The sequence below is a fragment of the Esox lucius genome, chromosome 17 (assembly GCF_011004845.1).
Source record: "Esox lucius isolate fEsoLuc1 chromosome 17, fEsoLuc1.pri, whole genome shotgun sequence".
Taxonomy (NCBI): domain Eukaryota; kingdom Metazoa; phylum Chordata; class Actinopteri; order Esociformes; family Esocidae; genus Esox; species Esox lucius.
The window spans coordinates 23,941,525-23,962,363 of record NC_047585.1 but is presented as its reverse complement, the minus strand read 5'-3'; the positions used below and the strand labels follow the sequence as shown (position 1 = coordinate 23,962,363).

Here is a 20,839-nt window from a genome sequence, read left to right as displayed (position 1 = left end):
GTGGAACGGGTCAATCAAGAAGTGGGTAGGTTCCTCCGGTCCTACTGCCAGGACCGGCCGGGGGAGTGGGCAGAGTTTCTGCCGTGGGCGGAATACGCACTGAATTCTCTGCACCACTCCTCCACGGGAGTGACGCCTTTCCAGTGCGTCCTGGGCTACCAGCCGGTCCTGGCGCCGTGGACGCCGAGCCAGACCGGTACCCCTGCGGTGGACGACTGGTTCCGGCGGGCAGCGGGCACATGGGAGGCAGTACAATCCCGCCTCCGGCTCGCTGTCCGCCGTCAAAAGACCTCTGCAGACCGCCACCGCGGGGAGGCCCCGGTGTATCGGCCGGGCGACCGGGTCTGGCTCTCGTCCAGGGACCTGCCCCTCCGCCTGCCCTGCCGGAAGCTGGCCCCGCGGTTTGTGGGGCCTTTTAAAGTCCTGAGGAGAGTCAACGAGGTAACATATCGGTTGCGCCTTCCCCCCGACTACCGTATTAACCCCTCGTTTCATGTGTCTCTCCTCAGGCCGGTGGTGGATGGTCCCCTCCAGGGGTGTGAGGTGCGGGAGGTGCCCCCTCCCCCTCTGGACATCGAGGGGGCCCCGGCGTACTCTGTCCGCTCCATCGTCGACTCGAGGCGCCGGGCGGGGGGCCTCCAGTACCTCGTGGAGTGGGAGGGGTACGGCCCGGAGGAGCGGAGCTGGGTTCCGGTGAAGGACGTCCTGGCTCCCGTCCTTGTCCGCGACTTCCATCAGCGTCGGCCGGACCGCCCTGCTCCGCGCCCCCCGGGTCGGCCCCGAGGCCGGCGTCGTCGCGCGGCTGGGGCCGCGCGTCAGGGGGGGGGTACTGTGACAACTGCGACCTCTGCTGGTTCACCTCCCCCTGCAGTGGGCGGGCCCCAGCGGTCGACGTCACCGGCCTTCTGACACCACCGTCTCATCATACATTTCACCTGTGTCTCGTTTAGTGCACCTGTTCCTCATCATCGCTGTTTCCCCCGGTATATATGTTCCCTCTGCTCCCCCTGTCTTTGTGTGTGATTGTCTCTGATTACTAAAGAGCTGTACGACGCTTCGTCACCTGTATAGACATATCTTGTATTGGTTCGTGAGGATACCATTAAAAAGATCCTTCCACCACGCCTTCTCCTGCTCCTCCTTGTCCAAACCCCGAAGCCGTGACAATATCAGCGGAAAAGTACATCTTCCACAACTTTTAAATGACATATCAACTTTAATTGGCGCAACTACTTTCACTAATCAACACTGTATTATGTTACTTCACCCTATAATTATATTTGGTGAACTGTCTAATTTCTTGTTCTGTCTTATCTGTAACTATGAGTAGATTTACTAAGAGTAACCCTACTCTTATGATCAGTGCCTTGGGATCTTTAGTAACCACAGAGTCAGGGTAGCCACTTTTAAGTCACATCCTAAAGATGACACCCTGTGCTGGTCAATGTCTCTCCATTGCTCTGGGGATTTGGTATTAGAGCTTTAGTCCAGAAGGAATAGTGGGCCGCTTACTGGCCCTCCAACACTATTCCCAGCAGCATCTTGCATCCCCATCCAGGGACAGACTAGAACCAATGTCATGAATCTTCAGAGGCCAGGCAGCAGTGGGATGGTGGATGCTGTGCTGTTGTCTTATCCAACCTTTCATCTCCCACATGTATCATTCTTTTTCTACTGCCAAACTGGGCCTTGTAAGGCACAATGCATTCCTGGCTGTTGTGCTGAAGCAGGCTTTGACACCACACACACAAACACACACACACACAAAGAGAGGGGCAGGTGCTTGGCATCACACGCCTCATCAAGTAGGCTATCCTTGTGACTTGAGCCACACAGGGAACCTGGGAAATGCCTGACCTCTCTTTTGACCAGATAAATCCCCCTTCATGTGTTTAGCGGTCCTTGGCATTTCATGGATATTTGACCTCACATTCACGGTCAAGGCGTGTAGAAGAGAAAGCCGCTTGAGGGCGGGAAATTGCGGCATGGTCAAATGTTTGCAGTCAGTCTTAATTGAGGTCCCATTCAGTATTCTCATTGGATCAGTATGTTGGTGGTCATCACAGAGGTATTCATACTCACACACAATAAAACTTTTTCTTTCTTACACTACAATGTCGATAATGCATTTTGTTTCCCATTAACTTGACTCAGAGTTTAGTTTAAAATGTTATAGGATATCACTGGACTGTTGTTTGCTGTATTGCATATTCATGTCTCTATTCTATTGGACAATGAAAACAATATAACATTCATTTGTCTATGTATGCTAATTGCAAGCTCAAGCCTTATTATTACCATTCCAGTATGGTTTACCTGTGATTTTGTCTAGGTAAGGGTGTGAGCGGCCTGGATTCCCCCAGCAGAGCTCCAGATGGCCTACTGAGGCCCAGGCATACTGTAATACAAGGGATGGATCAGGGGCGACTGCAGCAGAGTGGGGTGCTACCCTAAATGAGGACTTAAGTGTGGGAAAGAGTAGCAGGTTGGAGCTCTCACACATTCCAAACTGGAGAGTGGGAAAGGCCCTTTGATTGCACACAGACACTGGGGCATCTGGGCTCAAAGCCATGGAGACTGTTTGGCCCAGTGTGGGTGTGTGTGTGTGTGTGTGTCTGTGTGAAGGGGCTCATAATGAGGCCATCACTATTCTTCCTGAATACACAGGAATGCGTTCCTAATCAAATCGTGTTTACATCTGCATAGTTTATCATGACTCACTTCTTAGAAATGTCTTTAGACAGAAAAGAAACGATAGAACAGAGAAGATTTTCCTCCAAAAAGACCTTTGTCATCTGCCACTTCACACAGTATGGCTATGCCACAAGGCGCATCAAACATTGTCAAATAATTCAGCATTTTAGAAAAACCATTTGAATCAGTGTCAGCATTTGTAGTGCATATGTCAAGCTATCAAAGTAGAATATACACCCACACTATTGACTCATTTTCAACTGATAGAAGAACATGATTTAGCAATTTGGCTCTGCCAGTGTGACGTTCACTGTCTTTGGTGGGTGCAGGTTACATTTCTGATTTATTTCAACACAAGAGGCCAGAGGAGATGAGAGGAAGAGAGGTGCGATCAGCATTAGGTGCACTAACTGGTAAGTGTGCACACAGCCCAGGCCATGTGAATGAAGTTGGGGAGGGTGGAACACACGCGCCCTTGGCTCAGCGGTGCCTCTGATCTGGGCAGCGGGTTGAAAGGTTGTCTCTGGAGGGAGGGGGGGTGAGGGGGTGGAGGATGGAGTCATAGTGGGGGGCGGCTGTATTGACTGGAGGATGTGTGAGTAGGATCTTGTCCTGCTTTCCCACACTCTCTTTCCCATTTATTACATATTCTCTGTGGGGGCTGAGTGAAGGGGGGAGAGGTGTTGAACAAAAGAAGTGTGCCTTCCCAGAGGGTGCTAGATAATTGTGTTTAATTGACATCTACAATGGGAATGTTTCTCTCCCCCTTATCTCCTTTTGTACCTTCTAGGCTTTCTGTTGGAAAGTGTGAAAGACAGGGCATGCTGAACATAAACATTCAGCAGAAAGAAATTATTAAATGAATGTATTTCAGAATTACTGTACTCTGGCAGAATTGCAGTACTTCTTTGAATTTTTATTTGATTCATTTGAAATAATTCACTTTGTTGTTCTGAATGAATTCATTTTCGTCTTCATAAGTTAACATTTATTTCTGCAGAAATTGTGAAAACATTTCTATATATGCCTTAAGGGGCCCTTTATCAAGTCTACCGTCTGAGCCAGCTGCCATCTGCGGAGACTTGATAGGGAATGTTCCCAGGTAATAAAAGTGTAACGACCTGCTTGTGATCAGTTTGTGCTGCTGATATCTGCAGATCCGTCCCTCTGTTAAGGTCAGTTAACCATGAGATAATTGATACCTCTCCCATTGTTGTGTCCGCCTCGCCCACTGGCCTCGGAGTGTGGGAAAGCTAATCCAGCCTGGGACTCATGGCTTTGTAATGCTAATGCCCTCCTATAAATAGGGGAGTGGGCTCCTCTCTAAAATCACAACTCACTTGCCTTCCTCAGAGAAGCACACACTTTCAATCAGAATGGCTCCTACCTACACCAGAGACTCTGGCAATACCATGCTCTCTACTAAAGACAAGCATAAAGTAAGTATTATTTCCGATGCATTTTTCTGTTTTCAGTTATACGTAATGATTTCTTCATGGTTTGATCTTAAAGGACATAAACCTAACTAAATGCCCTCTTTTCTTTATCAGCTAAGAAAACCTGTTGTGGAGAAGATGCGTAGAGACCGCATCAACACCTGCATCGAGCAGCTCAAGACCCTGCTGGAGAGAGAGTTCCACAAGCAGGACCCCAACACCAAGCTGGAGAAGGCTGACATTCTGGAGATGACCGTGGTGTTCCTTAAGCAGCAGCTGCATCCTCAGAGCCCAGTTCCTCAGAGGGCTCACAGTGAGGGATACTCCTTTTGCTGGAGGGAGACACTTCACTTCCTGTCTTCCAGCTCCATCGAGGACATAACACTCCAGAACCTCCAAAAAACAAGTCAGCATGTCAGCCCATCCTCTCCGCTCTCCTCCCGACACCAACATCAAAGCCAAGGCCCAGTGAAGCAGGCCATTTGTGGTCAAAAATCAGTTTGGAGGCCTTGGTAAAATCGCAGCGTAGGGGCTGTCTATCTCACAAACTGGATGGGTGTTTGCCATCTTTCTTGCTGTAGGAAATCTATTTCCAAATGTTGTATTGAAATGATGATTCTTTTCTTGTCATATATGAAAGGAACTCTACTGATTAATTGCTCGCTGAGTGAAAAATATATTGGTATTACTTCATATTGAAGAATAGGTTTGTAAGTGGCTCTTCATAAGAGCAGCTGCTAAATGACTAAATTGTCAATGTAAACATGTTCAATGTTTTACTTGTGTGGTTATGTATGGAGGTATTTTGTGCTCATTTGATGCACCAATGTGTTCTCTTTTGTTATGAATTTTCTATGAAGATGAATTGTAAAGGTTATATCTATATCCTACATGGGTGCTTGGTCAACTAAAACCTTTAACACTATTATACTGTTGTATATTTACAAATGCATTGATCAGCCTTTTGTAAAAGCTTTTCCAAATGTTTTGTTTCAATGTCATCCCTGTTGTGATGTAACATGTATTATTGACACTGTGTGTTTCATTCTCACTTAGTAAAGTGAAAATCTCAATCGGATTCCAATAAATATTTAGGAAATTAATCATACTTTGTGCGTGTTTTCAGTGGACCAGGGGATGATATTATCACATAAACATTATATGGAATATCAAAATGATATTAACAGAAGTGGAAATTAATAGGGAACAGCAGGCAATGTAAACAGGCTGGTAAGGAAATGTGTCAACTTCTGATCCATGAATAAAGAACAGAAGGCTGAGATGATTATATAATAGTAATAATTCAACAAATAAACAAATACAAACTGTATTCATGTTAAGTAAATTGCTGTAAAACCTCCCAAAACCTATGATGCATGTTCTTAATTTACTAATAGAATTTATTATCTAGCCTTACATAGACATTTATTACATAGACATTAATGTTGACTTCTGCATTGCATGTCTTCTCTTGTGAGATGTTAAAAATAGCTGTCTTCCCAAATATAGTTGCTTAATTTGGTGATGACTTTATATTGACTGTGCATTTTGTGCTGAGACATAGAGTTAAAGTAGGTGTTGGTTGTGGAAACGCTTGTATTGAACAGGACATATTGACCATTTTAGAGGTTAAGAATCAATAATCAGTGAGAAGGCTTAGTGTGTACCACAGGACAGGCATCTAACCACATGGGTCTATTAATCACCCTACGTTCCCACACATCTCAACCAATAATAGTACTGACTGGGATAACAGATAACAGCAATGACTTTGGGAATATGTGTGTGTGTGTACGTGTGTGTGTATGTGTGGTTTTTTGACAGGTCCCCTCGAGGGAAAATGAGATTTCAGCCTTAGGGGTTAGGTTTAGGTAAAAACATAAATAGTGGTAGAATTTAGGTTACTCTTAGGTTTAGGAATTCTGGGTTATGGGTCGGCATTAGATCTAGGTTCAATTTTGGCATAATGGTTAAGATTACAGTTAGGATTAGGTTTTAGGGTTAGGTATAGGGAACATGGATTTGGGGGTTTCAGGTTCCCACCAGGATAGACAAATAAACGTGTGTGTGTGTGAGTTTGTGTTTGCTCAAGGTGTGTAAACTTGAATCTATTACCTGGGACAAAACCTGCCCTATAGACTGACACCTGCTTTTCAGTCAGATAACATTAGTTTCCCAAGACACTACACTATCACCTCTGACAGCCAGCATAAGCCCATGCTGTCATACAGAGACCTCTTCAAAGCAAAGCTTACCACTCAAAGAAATGAAATGCCAGTTTTCCAATAAGTCCATTCAGAACTGTTTTTTCATACCATTAAAAACATATAAATGCAATGGCACAAATGGTAGAATTTACAAATAAAAAATACATTTTAGTCTAAAGCAGTTATAATATTATTAAATAATACATGAAATACATAGATCCGTGATGTGCACAAATTCTGTTAATTTTTCTATACTGATTTCACACTCCACAAATGTAATACATGATTCAAATTCCCTCTGTGCATCTCTGCATGTCCACAATGCTGTAAAAAACAAACAAAAAAAATTCTGAGAACACTGCAGACGAATGCGCAGTTTCGGCCCTCAGGGACAGATTTGAAGGGTAGGGGCAGTCAGTGAAGGGGGATCATGATTCTCACCACCATGCATAGAGGATAATTAAGCGTGGCACACTTCCTTTGTCCCTGTGATGAAAGGGGAGAATGAAACGGGAGTGTGGGAAAGCTGAAGGGAAGCAGGCCCCACACCGGGGAGACACACAGTCTCACAGCCTTGCAGGCAGGCAGCAGCCCTGCTCACCAGCTGTTTGATGAAACCCGAGCTAGCCCAGGCACGTTGAACACACACACGCGCACACACGCACACAGGCACGTGTTTGCACCAATACTCATGTTTAATTTGAGGTTAATAATGTACAGATATTAACGAAAGAGTGCAATTTCATTAGAAATCTCATTAGACCCGTGATGCGAGTAGATTGAGATTAAGAATACATTTGTGTGGGTGAGACTGTGACAGATGGAATAGAAAAAGTACTAAAAGAGAAAGAAAGAGTGTGAGAGACTTAAATAATCATGAACTAGTATCATTGTGCATTGTTAATATAATTTTTATTTTAGTATGATTCTACATGTGAAAGCAGTTTAAGTTGAATGTCAACAATGTGAAAATATGAAGTGTCAACGAATATGTTTCAATGTACATGATATAACCTAGAATATTTTCCTTTACAAAAGGAACAAACCTAATTTCACTTTTAAGAAAACACTTAAACATGTCAAAATAAGCCATTAATAAATATTTTTACATTTTCAATGCAATTCATTATATATTAATTATGAATACTAGAGTCCATAGGAGTCATATGGCAGTTTGCAGAAAGTTCTGATAAGAAAAAAACGATTCCCTACGCTTCTCTAATTTAGACAAATACATTTTAACAACCAGACAGTTTGTGAGATAGACAGTCACTATGCTGTGGTTTTATTAAGGCCTCCAGACTGATTTGTCATCATTAGTGGCCTCCTTCACTTGGCTCATGTGGTGGTGCTTGAGTTGGAACAAGAGCGGAGAGGATGGGCTGACATGCTGACTTGTTTTTTGGAGGTTCTGGAGTGTTATGTCCTCGATGGAGCTGGAAGACAGGAAGTGAAGTGTCTCCCTCCAGCAAAAGGAGTATCCCTCACTGTGAGCCCTCTGAGGAACTGGGCTCTGAGGATGCAGCTGCTGCTTAAGGAACACCACGGTCATCTCCAGAATGTCGGCCTTCTCCAGCTTGGTGTTGGGGTCCTGCTTGTGGAACTCTCTCCAGCAGGGTCTTGAGCTGCTCGATGCAGGTGTTGATGCGGTCTCTACGCATCTTCTCCATGACAGGTTTTCTTAGCTGATAAAGAAAAGAGGGCGTTAAGTTAATTCTATATCCTTTATATTTAAATCATGACGAAAAGGACGCTGTGTTGGCAATAATATTTACTTTATGCATGTCTTTAGTAGAGAGCCTGGTCTTTTCAGAGACTCTGGTGTGGGTAGTAGCCATTATGGCAGAGCGAAAGCGTGTGCTTCTCTGAGGAAGCCAAATGAGTTGTGATTTTAGAGAGGAGCCCACTCCCCTATTTATAGGAGGGCATTAGCATTACAAAGCCATGAGTCCCAGGCTGGATTAGCTTTCCCACACTCCGAGGCCAGTGGGCGAGGCGGACACAACAATGGGAGAGGTATCAATTATCTCATGGTTAACTGACCTTAACAGAGGGACGGATCTGCAGATATCTGATTTATCAGAAGCAAGTTGTTACACTTTTTGTTACCTGAGAACATTCTCTATTCTTGATCAATTCTGGGTTGGTAGATTTGATAAGGAATAATGGCAGAGCAAATGGCTATGTCAGAGTTTAGAGAGATAAGTAGCTTGCTAACATCAGCTAACACCAAAATGTCATTTTGCTATGGATACTCACAGACCCAGAAAAGCATATAACTGAAATTCCTTCTCATGACTGCAGATACCTTCTCATGACTGCAGATACTTCCTCGGAGGGAGGATGTGGATTACTCAAGGCTTTTCATCCAACAGGTTCATTCAGCGTACTTGTGGATATTGCCCCTTCCTTCCGTGTATTGCGATGTGAAGAAAAGTGTATTGTGTTGGCTTGTTGTTGAAACCAAAAAGATCAGTTATCGTCACCTTTATTTAGTTATTGTATCAATGTCATTCACGAATGAAAGAAAAATGAACATTGTTGTGCCATGAAATGAAATAGCACAAAACAATTTATGCATTAGGATTTGTTCAGGATAGAGAAAGACTTTGCTGGATACAACCTTCAGTAGCTACGTTTATAGTAAGCCTAAAATAAAAATGTTTTCGGTTAATTAACGATAATTTCTGGTGGTTGAAGTACGCATCCGGGCATGCTTTTTGGGTTAATATAGGCTAGATTACAACCCCTTGGGCAGTAAAAGAGGAGGGGTTTCCACATTCTATCATATTTTCACTTGAAGGAAAAGTCAGTTATCGTCACCTATATTGATATGAATTGTATCAGTGTCATTCACGAATGAAAGAAAAACTAGCGTTGTTGTGCCTTGAAACGAAATAGTTTTGGCAGTGTACATTTAATCTTCAGTCCCGCTAGCAATTGCTCAGTTCTTATGACTATACAAAGTAGTAAGTTAGTAGATACTAATAAATCTATTACTGGCTAATAAGCTGTTATAACAGCCGCTGGCTAAAGCCATACATTTCATATATGCTATTTGTGGTGGAAGTAATATTAATAAGAGACGTTAGTCAGTTTAACACAATGCTAAATGGTCTCTAGCGAAATAGTCAAACTTGGCGTGATGTTAATGCGTGACAAAATTATCTAATGTTGAGACACTATATCGACACATGGCATATGTATAGTTTTGTGGTGTAGGGGATGAAAAACACAGCTTCTCCCATGGGAGACCCAGGTTCGAATCAAGCAAGCACAGAAATATTTGTCCCTTCTAATCGCGGGCTGGCCAGACTAGCCTGGTTCACTGTCTCGTTTGATCCGTTTGGAAGAATATAGAAACAACCCTAAATATAAGATAATTATAGCACAGTACAAATCAAATACAGGCCACAGACAGACGATGATATGTGTGAGTTCAAATAAATAAAATAATTATTATTAAATCAATAGCCTACTCAAAATCTGCATGATGTTTTTAAACACCAGTGTGAGTTGTCAACTTAAATGTTGTGCACACACTGTAACAACACCATGATCTTTTGGTTATCAGGCTTTTTTCTGGGCCAGTCTCATTTGTTTCTGTGACATCGGACCAGGCCTGTGCTCAGACCTCGTCTAAGCGGACTTGCGTCAGACCAGGCTTGATATTTCAGGGATGATGACTACTCTAGTGTACAGCACAATGCACTCAGCCATCAAGAAGAACAGATGTCAATGCACATATTATTACTGACTGAAATAGCCGATGTATTGCAGAGGTTTTGAACATACATTTGTACCTAAAATACACATAAAATCCCATAGAGGATCTGTAAATCGGCAAAGTCCCATTTCTCTCTTGGAGTATTATACAAACTCTAGCAGTCATCCTCTGATTCTGTTATGGGTACAGTACAAACTTACTGATTCTGGAGGAGACTGGCGCTTCAGCCATTAATGTAGGGGGCATTAACTTCCAGAATAGAGTGCTGACTCCCAGCGAGCTCAGCGTCCACTGAGGAATTGTCCTTGTTCACCATTGGTGGACACTGCTGGACCTGCTTTGATGGAATGTGATTCCAGGTTCTGGTTTTGCATTTTGACTGTGGAAAAGGGGTTGTATTATGCTAACATCCTTGCAAAACACTTTTGGAATTGAGAGGATTCTAGAGGGGGTTGTCAGCAGGACATGCTTGCCTGAGCCACTTGGTGGCGCCACTACCTTGAGCTTGCCAACTTTGTGCAGCAGAGATGGTTGTCCTTCTGGCATGTGCTTCATCTGTGCATGGAAATTCTGAAGCTCTATTAGAATGGTCATTGGGTCCTTGGTCACCTCAATGACCAAGATCCCTTCATAATAAAAAAAAACAATTCAATGATCAATCAATGATAGATTATGTCTGTTACACAATAAAATGTGGAGAAAGTGAATAGGGTCTGAATATTTTCTGAAGACAGTGTAGCTTTTTCTACAAAGCTGTCACAGTCATAGGTAGGCAGGACTGAGGCACAGAGCGAGTAAAGGGAAACATCCTTTTACAGTTTTTTACAATTGCATTTCTTGAAACCTTCACCCATTTTCTCAAAACGTTAGACACCGATCCAAATCTTCAAACTACATTCACAAAACCCCTGACTCTTCTGTCAAAATCAAACACTCACCTCAAAACCATTCCATCTGTTCTCAAAATCAAACAATGCTTTCAGATCATACACACAGCCAGTTAATATATAAACACTACAGAGCATTCAGTACACTACATAAAAAAACGGAGAACACAGCACCCAGGTCATGTAGTTATAGATTTTTTTTAAATAATTGTAAATAGTTAACACATTTTGCAATAAAAAAGTATAATAATCACAACTTAGTTCAGTGAATATATTGAATAATGTAAGTACTGCAAGTAATACAGTATTGAATGTCTGTATATTCAGCAGTGGCATAAAAATACAGTAGTCCACTGCCAAAGCCCAATGATCAAAGAACACTCTAAATGAAAAGCACATTTCAATAAACTCATAAATGTTGTGCAACTGCAAAATCAGAGTCAGTGAGAGATTCTTTGTGCTGAGTATGGCCTGAGGAGTGTGCTGAGTCCTGATCCACTGTGACGACTGCACCCTCTGCTGCCTCTCCTCCCCCTGCAGCAGACAGGCTCCAGCGGTCGACGTCACCGGTCTTCTAACACCACTGCCCATCTCATTCATTCATTTCACCTGTTGTCTTGTTTAGTGCACCTGGTCCTCATTCTAATCATTCCCCCCAGTATATATGTTCCTCAGATTGTTCACTGGGAAACAATGTTGTGTGTAGTGTACTGCAGTCAGTATGGTGTTATCCAGTACACTGGGAAACAATGTGTGTAGTGTACTGCAGTCAATATGGTGTTATCCTGTACACTGGGAAACAATGTGTGTAGTGTACTGCAGACACGATTGTACTTACATCCACATATGCTCGTCTGACCTTTTTGTTTCTTTGAGAGTTTCTCTCAAACGGCACCTTATAAAGTTGTTTCATTCTGATTTGGTTTTGCTTGAGAATGCAAGCCAATATGGACAGACTGACTCATTGAATGTTGTTGAATATGGTGTTATCTTGGATGATGTGGCTTTGAATTTCTCGTAATATGATTTCATTATTTTCCAAAACCAAGTTTACCATGGCAGCTTCCTGTACCCCGGTGAACATGTGGCCCCTTCCTCCACCATGGTTGCATCTTTCAGGCCTAAAATATAGGGCTTGGACAATGCAGCCTAATGATATTTCCCCCACAGTAGAGTACATTGTACAGGAAACTTGTGTAGTTAGTGTATAACATCAGCCATTCATGAAGTAAACAGGTGTCACTCAACTGGTACACTATGACATGGGGTGTACTACATAATGGGAAAGAAATGTTGGTTACATACCTGGACTGTCCAGATGACACAGGCGACAGTAAAACAGCTCAAGTTGGGCTGCACTCTCTGTCCAGCCTCTTGCATTGTCAGCCCATGGTTGATGACATGATCAATTAAGGTTGCTCTGATTTCTCTGAAAGTTATTGTCTTCTTTGGCCATGAACTCCTTTACCAGATCTACCCCTACCTCTCACTCTTCATCCACCTCTCATTCTCACCCTCCATCTTCCATTGTTGTTGTAAAAAAAAAAAGGTGCTCACCCGTGGTCTTTTCATAGTGCTTACTACCTGATTGAAGTGGTAACAATTCACCATTGAGGTGTTTGGCCGGGTTGCAGATGTATTGGCCAATTAGCTCATGTAGTGTCATTTTGAATGGCAGTGTTTTGAAATGACTTTATGTCAGATTGTTGTGTCTTATGCAGAGAACCATGTTCAGTGCATTAAACAGGGCCATTTTGAATTGCAAAATGTGTGTAAAGCAGAAAATGTGTTTAGACTTTTGGAGACTTGAGAAGAGGTTTTGCTCTCTGTGTGTCAGTTTAAATAATTGTGCTGTGCATGTCATTTTAGTGTGTTAGCGATTGGAAAAAACTGGATACATACACTTCCTCCTTGTCCACCACCTCTGACACATACTCTTCCCCTCTGCTTCAGACCCGTGTGAACTATTTTGAGTCACTGTAAACTTTTGCCTCCCGTGTTTACCATTTTGCAATACATTGTGAAATGTGATTTAGTGAGTGAGAATATGTTTAGAGTTTTGCAAACAGTGAATGCAATTTGCTAATGGTGTCTAACTACCTGATCGGTTTAGGCCACTGAGAATTTGGTTCAGAGAATGGGGACTGGTGTTTTATAAATTCAGAAAAACTATATTATAATGCAAAAAATAACAAAAAGAGAGGCACAACTGAGTGCAAAAACAATACAAACAAAGATCCACCAACTAAAGAACTCAAAGGGCAACTTAAATAGGGTCCCCAGTTAGAGGCAGTGTGGCGCATCTGCCTCCAATTGGGGCCAACCAAAACAGTAGCGCAGAGATGCCTAGAGGCCTCCTACAAGCCACCCACCTCAATAAAGGACACAGCAGCTGAACGACACTGAGCTGCAACAGCCTTCCGTTTCGGGTGAGGACCCCTACGGCGGCGTATCTGGGAGCACGGAGAAGAGCACTCTGCTCCATCAGCTGATGTAGGAGGACACCAGGGACCGATTTCATAGGTCGTAGGGTTGCCCTTGACTTGTTGACGCAACAGCTTTGTGGCTCCGGCGCGGGACACCCGCAGAGTGGGATCCATGAGTTGGAAGAATAACATCGACCCTGGCAATTCTTCGGAGAAGCAGTGGGCAGCTCTGGAGACCCCCCATAAAAAATGTTTGGGGTGGCTGTGGGTCCTGTGTGAGGGAGGGGAGTTGGTGTCCCTGCCGCCAGACCAGTGGGGGCTCGTTGAACAGCTTCTTAGGTCAAGGGAGCAGGAGCACCTAGAGGACGGCGAGGGGCTCCTGCCTCTCCACTCGTGGGGGCTCTGGGATGAGCCCCTGCAGCATCGAGTCCCGGGGATGTTGGAGGAGGAGAAGACCTGCTGGACCTCCTGTTCCCAGCCCGGTACTCCCAGTGCCGGTTCCCCATACCAGGGCTCCATTGCTATTTCCCTGGACCTATACTCCAGTGCCTGTTCCCTGCATCAAGGCTCCAGTGCCATTTCCCTGCATCAAGGCTCCAGTGCCATTTCCCTGCATCAAGGCTCCAGTGCCATTTCCCTGCATCAAGGCTCCAGTGCCATTTCCCTGCACCAAGGCTCCATTGCCAGTCCCCTGCCCTGAGCTCCCATGTTAGCATATAAATGTGTAAACAATGACAAGAATCAGTACAATACCTCAGCCATGTGATTCGGAAAGCAAGCATTTTGGATGACAGTGGGCACATATTGGTGCAAAATTACATTGTATACAATTTTCAAGTACCTGTTTCAGCTTGGGAGAACACTTTTCACAGCCAGTGGGCAAAAATCCCAGAATGCATTTTTATGCTTATTTGGGCATACAGTCACTTTGTTGAGGTATGACATCATAGCCATTAATTGTCAACATTAATTAGTAGAAACAACAATCATTAATGACTAAGTTATTACTTGTTATTTACATGAATGACTACTACATTTAATCAACAAATGATCAGGAATTACTGTCATATACATTTATGATTCATGTTAAATGTTATAGACATTTGGCATTTCAATAAAATGCAGTAAATCAGACATACATAATTTTTGTTTTCAATGATTGTTTTTATTCGCATCGACTTGATTGGAAGATGTACATTCATTTTGAAAACATGTTTTCAAACTTGATAAGACCTTCTCAGAAAGTGAGGGTATGTGGTACTTTACTTCCATAAACAGGTACACATGTTTCTAGAGGATTCTCTTAAACTGTCTAAACTGCAGATGTCATTTTCAAGTGAATGCCGTTGTGAAATCTGGTGTGCATGTTGTGTAATGTACTTATTCAATATCAATATCAAAAGTAAATGTACAAATTATCTTATTCTACAAATCTTTTCACTAGGAAGTCACAGACCACCATTTCATAAATTATTGTAAGTTTCCCACAGAGAAATATGTGCAACTGAAGGTTGAAAAACATATGCAGGAGTGAATCATGTATATATATTGCAGTTAGTTAATATATATATAATTAACTCATGCAAATGCAAAAATTATGAAGTCCTGAAAAATCTTCCTCAATGTTACAAAGAGTCCATGGCATTATTCCTTAAACAACTCTGGGCCTCAAAGCCAGTTCCACTTCATGTTTTCATTTCAAACCCTTAATCAGAGACTTAATTTAAACCTGGGACATCAGATGGGTGCAATTAATGATGAGGTAGAACAGAAAACCTGCTGTCTCCTTATCTTGTTGGGTTAGAGTTGAATACCCCTGGGCTACTGAGAGTAGCGTTTCATTCTGTAGGACTCTATCATGGCCTCCAGAGGGCACTGTTGATTGGATTCTTCTCTGCTGATGCTGTATTGGGTTGATGAGCTCAGCTGAGGCCGGGGATGGTTCCAGGTTCTGACAGTGGCTCAGCAGTCTGATGACTTTAATTTGTTTAGGAAAAGGATCTCTTTGCCTGGTACTGCAGCTGTTGTCTAAAAAGGCAAACTATCATCCGGGATGTCTGCACTCTCCAGCATGGAGTCATGATGTTGGTTGAACATCGATGGGCAGACTTAAGCTGCTCAATCTTGTGGTTGATACAATCTCTGTGTAACATCACCAGTGACTTTCTTAGCTGTAAGTCAAAGGGAATCATTATTAACATTGTGCTGAAATAAGATAGATGTGAGATAAAAGGGTAACAATTACTTTTAACTGTTATCAAGAAACATTATTATGAAGCAATTTGCTATCTCAATTTACCTTGTTACGAGTCCGGATATTCATTTTTCATTGTTCAGTAGATCATTGCTGTGACTCTTGGTGCCATTGCTGGATATCGGTGTTGCAGAGATCTCTGTGTAAAGTGGCTTCCTCTCTCTAATATATAGTCCCAAATCTGCATATGAATATGTGGGTCTTGGGCTTGTTGAAGTTTCTCACAGTCTGTAGCCAATGGGAGAGCTCAAGTTCTTAATGCTGGGGGACAATGGTCATGTCTCAGGGGATCAGGTGTAGGGGTGGGGTGTGATGAAGACGGAGTCACAAAGCTGTGTGAAAGCGGTGAACCCTAGATTAGCAGCCTAATGTTCAGATCAGTTAGACAGACTACATGATCATCATAACAATGTATATGTGAGCCTGACAGGCAACTTCGCTATATAAATAAACAGGGATTTCTAAAACATTTTTAAAATAAAAAAGTTAACAAACACTTGTGAGAAGATTGTTCTCAGACCATTTTCTCACACTCTTCCCTGAAGCTTCTTCTTGGCAGACAACACCAACCAACCACCCCTGCCCTTCTTTTATCCTGTTTCTGACTCATCCCCCATCCTTTCACTCAAACTGCTCAGGAGCTGGGACGGGGGACAGGGGGGTAGACATGCTCCACAGACTCCAAATTAAAGTGGAAGCGCATCATTCACTTTAATATAGAATGTTTATATTAAGCTGTTTAGTGGTTTTATTATTTTGACATCTTAATAATTCTAGTCATAATTCTATCTACAGCATATGAGGGTTGTTTGCTAATTCACAGAGCCATTATTTTGTCAAGGGAACATACACTTCTTTCCCAAAAGATCAGAATGAATGTACTTGCTAAAAGGACACTACAACAGCCTTTGACCACTCATGATTAATCTTCCCAGAGCCTCCAAAACACCCTGAAAGATAAGCAGTGGATCCATGTCAATATATCCAAAGATTCCAGACCAGACCATGGGGCACCAGACCATGTTCACATGTGTCGAACATAGGAGATATATCAGGGAAGATGTAGCTTGGTGTTGAAGTAACCTACTATATGTAACATCCTGAATTGTATGAGACGGTGTCTGGATTTGACTAAGCATATACTCTATGGATGTACTTCAAGCCATTCCCACCAATCCCAGAAAGGTATAGTGGATATTACAAGTCAGCACACCCTTATTGAAATTGCAGCTTTTGTTTAAATCAAGACACATCATGCCATACCTTTTTTCACCTTTCTTCTAACCAACAATGTGTAAATTAAAAACAAAAGGAACATTTCTTGGAAAAATTATAATGAAACAAAGTGTGCCAATGCCTTGTATGCACACCCTTTATTCTGCAGGTTGTAACTATGTTCCACATTCCAAATCATGTACAACGGTAATTTGCCGTCACCTGACATCAACTAAAGCTATTCTCTTTGGTGCTACATAAAATCAGCTGTTCCTGTAGGAATTTCTTGAAGGTTTCTTGTTTACATAATGCAGAGACAGCCATGATCCATGCAGAGCTAACAAAATATCTATGGAATCTTATTGTTGAAATATGGTTTCTTCTTAAGTTTTGACACTACTAGGGAGTTTTTCCAAGCTACTGTTCATCAACTATGTTGTTCCTTGCTCTTATGGATTTCAGGCTGAGTATCTTCAAAAGAACTTTGTGACAACTGCTGATATAAAAAGGGCTTTTTATAATAATTTTGATTAGATTTTTACTGAGGACACCGCCCATGTCACAGTCCTCAGTATGTACGTTGCAATAGTCTATGTGCCAGAGGTCTGGGGTTAATCGGTCATGTCTGGTTTAATTTATCTTGTCTTATATGGTATCCTGTTGGATCTTAAGTGAGCTCTCTTAAATGTTTCTGGTAACCTGTTGCCTCTCCGGGGGACATATGTTACAGGCTACCTGGTCTGACACCAAGCTGTCCCTGTCCAAAGTAAATTTAGTGTTTATGTTAATCTAGATATTGTCAGACAACTCAAACTGTCCTTACCCACAGCTACCATAATCGGCCCTGTTTGAAGTCCACCTGGACGACCTGGTGATCTAGATTCTGCCTGAAGACTCCTGCTGTTTCTGGCACACCCCACCTGTTCCCACCTTTATTCTTTGACCTGCTGGTAATCTGAAGGTTTAAACGGAATGATCAAGATAGTGTCCTTAAAATACCTGTCCAGCAGGGGTTGAAATTTGGCACCCGCCCACCCGCCAAATGCGGGTGGAATTCGGCTGTGGCGGGTAACGCAGTCACTCTTTCTAGCCACTTTGGTGGGTGGAATTCCATATCTTTACACAGGGTTTTTCAATTTTTCAAAACTCAAACCAAAATCTTCCACCGCCTCTGAGTGGTGGCATGGTAAAACGTGATTTTGTGCGGGAGAATAGCCGTACTGTCAATGAAATCTGGCACACAGGTCCTGACATCGCGGCGATGAGTAACGTCAGAAATACAAGTGGATCTTAGTTTTCTTTTACACCCAAGCAATATAACTTAATAACCTCAAACTACATCCAAGCCGCATACATTTTTTAAAACTTTTCAGGTGACTTCTAGTATAGCCTACAATTACCGATTTATTTAAAAGAGATGAAGATGACTGCTGAAAAGATAATCAGATTAGGGTGTGTACTGTCACCAAAGAAATTGGGCTATATATGCAATATACAGTGAAAAAATATATATAAATTAACATATATAAGTCACTAAGAAAGATATATATGAACGTGAATAAGACTTTGGATCAGCGACAGCGGCAGAGCTTAGTACAGCTGAAGGAAGTCGAGAGAGAGGGAGATTAACGATGTGGCGTCAAGGCAAGGATGGAGGAAAAAATAACGTGATAATATATACAGCTGTTTCGTTTTTATGCAAGTCTATATTAACAAGAATATAGCATATCAACTAAAACAGACAACAATAATATTGGCTGCTATATAGCTGATGAGTGAATTCATATTTATTTTTAAATAACATGCTATAGGTCTATGTTAAGAATAAATATATTGCTTATATATTTTGGTTGATATTACCGAGAACATTGCAGCGTGCATTAGCTGCTCACGTGGACATGGACAACAAGGCAGACTTAACATAAGGCATATTTAATAGTTGTCTCTTTCAAGTGTGTATAGCCACATATTATATAAAGTATTTCGGTAGAATGCGAGGGTTGGGGTACCACCTTTGCCTAATTTTGAGCCAGGAAAACCCCTGTGTGTGTATATATATATATATATATATATATATATATATATATATATATATATATATATATATATATATATATATATTTTATATATTATTTATATATAAATAATAACTGTAGTCTCATTGCAATGAGAGTAACATTATGTCCCTACAACCCCCATGAGCACTACCTATATACAGTGTTTGATTCTGGTCCATTTGTGTTAGGCCTATTGCCTTGCACGCCAGTGACCAACAGTGTGAACTAGACAGCTTGAGACCCTGCCTCTTTCTTAGATTTAGCAAGTGCCCTTTTTGTGGTTATACTGCCAATAACCTTCTTTCCAGATTAAGCACATGCCCTTTTTTGCTTGATCCCCTGCCTCCCAAAATGTCTGTGCACAGCTCTGCTGGTGTTGAAAGAACTGTTGGATTGGTAAAATATCTGGTCTGATTGGTCAACAAACAAGAAACCATGCACGCCTGGTTTCAAGGCAGTGTCCTAACCACTACACCAAGGAGCTGTGTATTTGCCACGTGTCAGTATATACCAAGCGTGCCGCACAAGCCCTGAAAAGTGAAGCCAAAACGTCTCGATCGCCCCCTGGTGAGTGGTCCCAGTATAGGTCATAAACCCCGCCCTCCCCATGTTATTCAATGGGACGCGAGATCAACTAAACAATTAAATTACCCTTCAAATATATTTTTTCCGAAGCTGGTTTCTGTCATTTACTGTAGTTTGTATCACGCTAATGTAAATTCAAGAGTTTGTTTTTAAAATAAGTTTGTTTTTAGTTAGTTATTTAATGCTCTAAAAACGGTGGTGTGACGTCATGATTCACAGCTGTGATTGACAGCTATCTGAGCCGAGGAGCCACTGAATCTTCGGAGGACTGAGGAGATTGGAACTTTACATTTAATCTCTAAATTTCTATAATTGATATAATTTCACACGGACATAATGAGTTGTTCTGCAGTACATCGTGCTAACCGATCTGGCATTTCCAATCGATCTTTGAATTTTTTTCGGTAAGTTACATTTATAAGCTATTTAATTAGTAAATAAATGTAATGGGCTAGCTAACGTTAGCTAAAAGACAACAAGCTTCGTTAATAGCCATGTAAATAGCTAGCAGGTGATCGTTAGCTAGAAGTTACCAATTATTTTTGTATTAGGCCTATTCTAAATTAAGGTTAAACATGATGTAAGTTAGGCTATAACATATCGTCTAGGTTTAACAAGCAAAGGTTGTACTGTACTTGGACTTGCGATTGATTACGGTATGCGCATTCTGCGAGGGAGAGTGAGGGCGGGGCACAGGGGAGGGGCCGTTGATTTCGCGGCTTTACGGCTTTACTTCCTTCTCGCTACTGCGCATAACTACTGCGCAGAACTGGTCCCAAGATCGCTATCTGCGCAGACGCAAATCCAAGATGTCAGCGCCGTATCAGGACACTGGTGGCTTCATTTTTCACCAATGGAAAAGAGCGAAAGGGCGTCGTCCATTATATATACAGTCTATGGTATATACTCTTGTCTCTATCCTGAACAAATCCTCTTTTGCCACTGGCCGTTTTAATAGTTAATTGGCCAATCGTGAATGACACTGATACAGTTAAACTGACTAACGTTTCTTACTAAGATTACCTCCACCACAAATAGTGTCTATGTATGGCGTTTGCCACTGGCCGTTTAACAGCGTATTAGCCAGTAATACACTTTACCAGTATCTACTAACTTACTGGAATAGTCATAAGAATTGAGCAATTGCTAGAGAGCCTGCCAAAGCTATTTCATTTCATGGCATAAGAACGATTTTTTTTTCTTTCATGGCAAAACACGTACTTTTTTCTATGATAACTATCAATAAAGGCGACGATAACTAACTTTCTCATCAAGTGAAAAGACGACAGAATCGTGGAATCTACCAGAAATAATAAAAAATGTGGTTAGGTTTAGCAATTTACACAGTTTC

At 42.1% G+C, this 20,839-nt stretch overlaps 1 protein-coding gene and 1 pseudogene across 1 annotated transcript; one reads left to right on the top strand and one right to left on the bottom strand.

Annotated features, from left to right (window-relative positions):
* Positions 1 to 4,041: 4,041 nt before the first annotated feature.
* On the top strand, positions 4,042 to 5,329 carry her15.1 (hairy and enhancer of split-related 15, tandem duplicate 1). Its single transcript, XM_010881696.3, has 2 exons — positions 4,042 to 4,133; positions 4,245 to 5,329. Exons 1-2 carry the CDS (start codon positions 4,071 to 4,073, stop codon positions 4,644 to 4,646), a joined length of 465 nt encoding a protein of 154 aa, XP_010879998.2. The 5' UTR covers positions 4,042 to 4,070; the 3' UTR covers positions 4,647 to 5,329.
* A 1,999-nt stretch (positions 5,330 to 7,328) lies between these two features.
* On the bottom strand, positions 7,329 to 8,201 carry LOC105017262 (annotated as a pseudogene).
* Between the last annotated feature and the right edge of the window lie 12,638 nt (positions 8,202 to 20,839).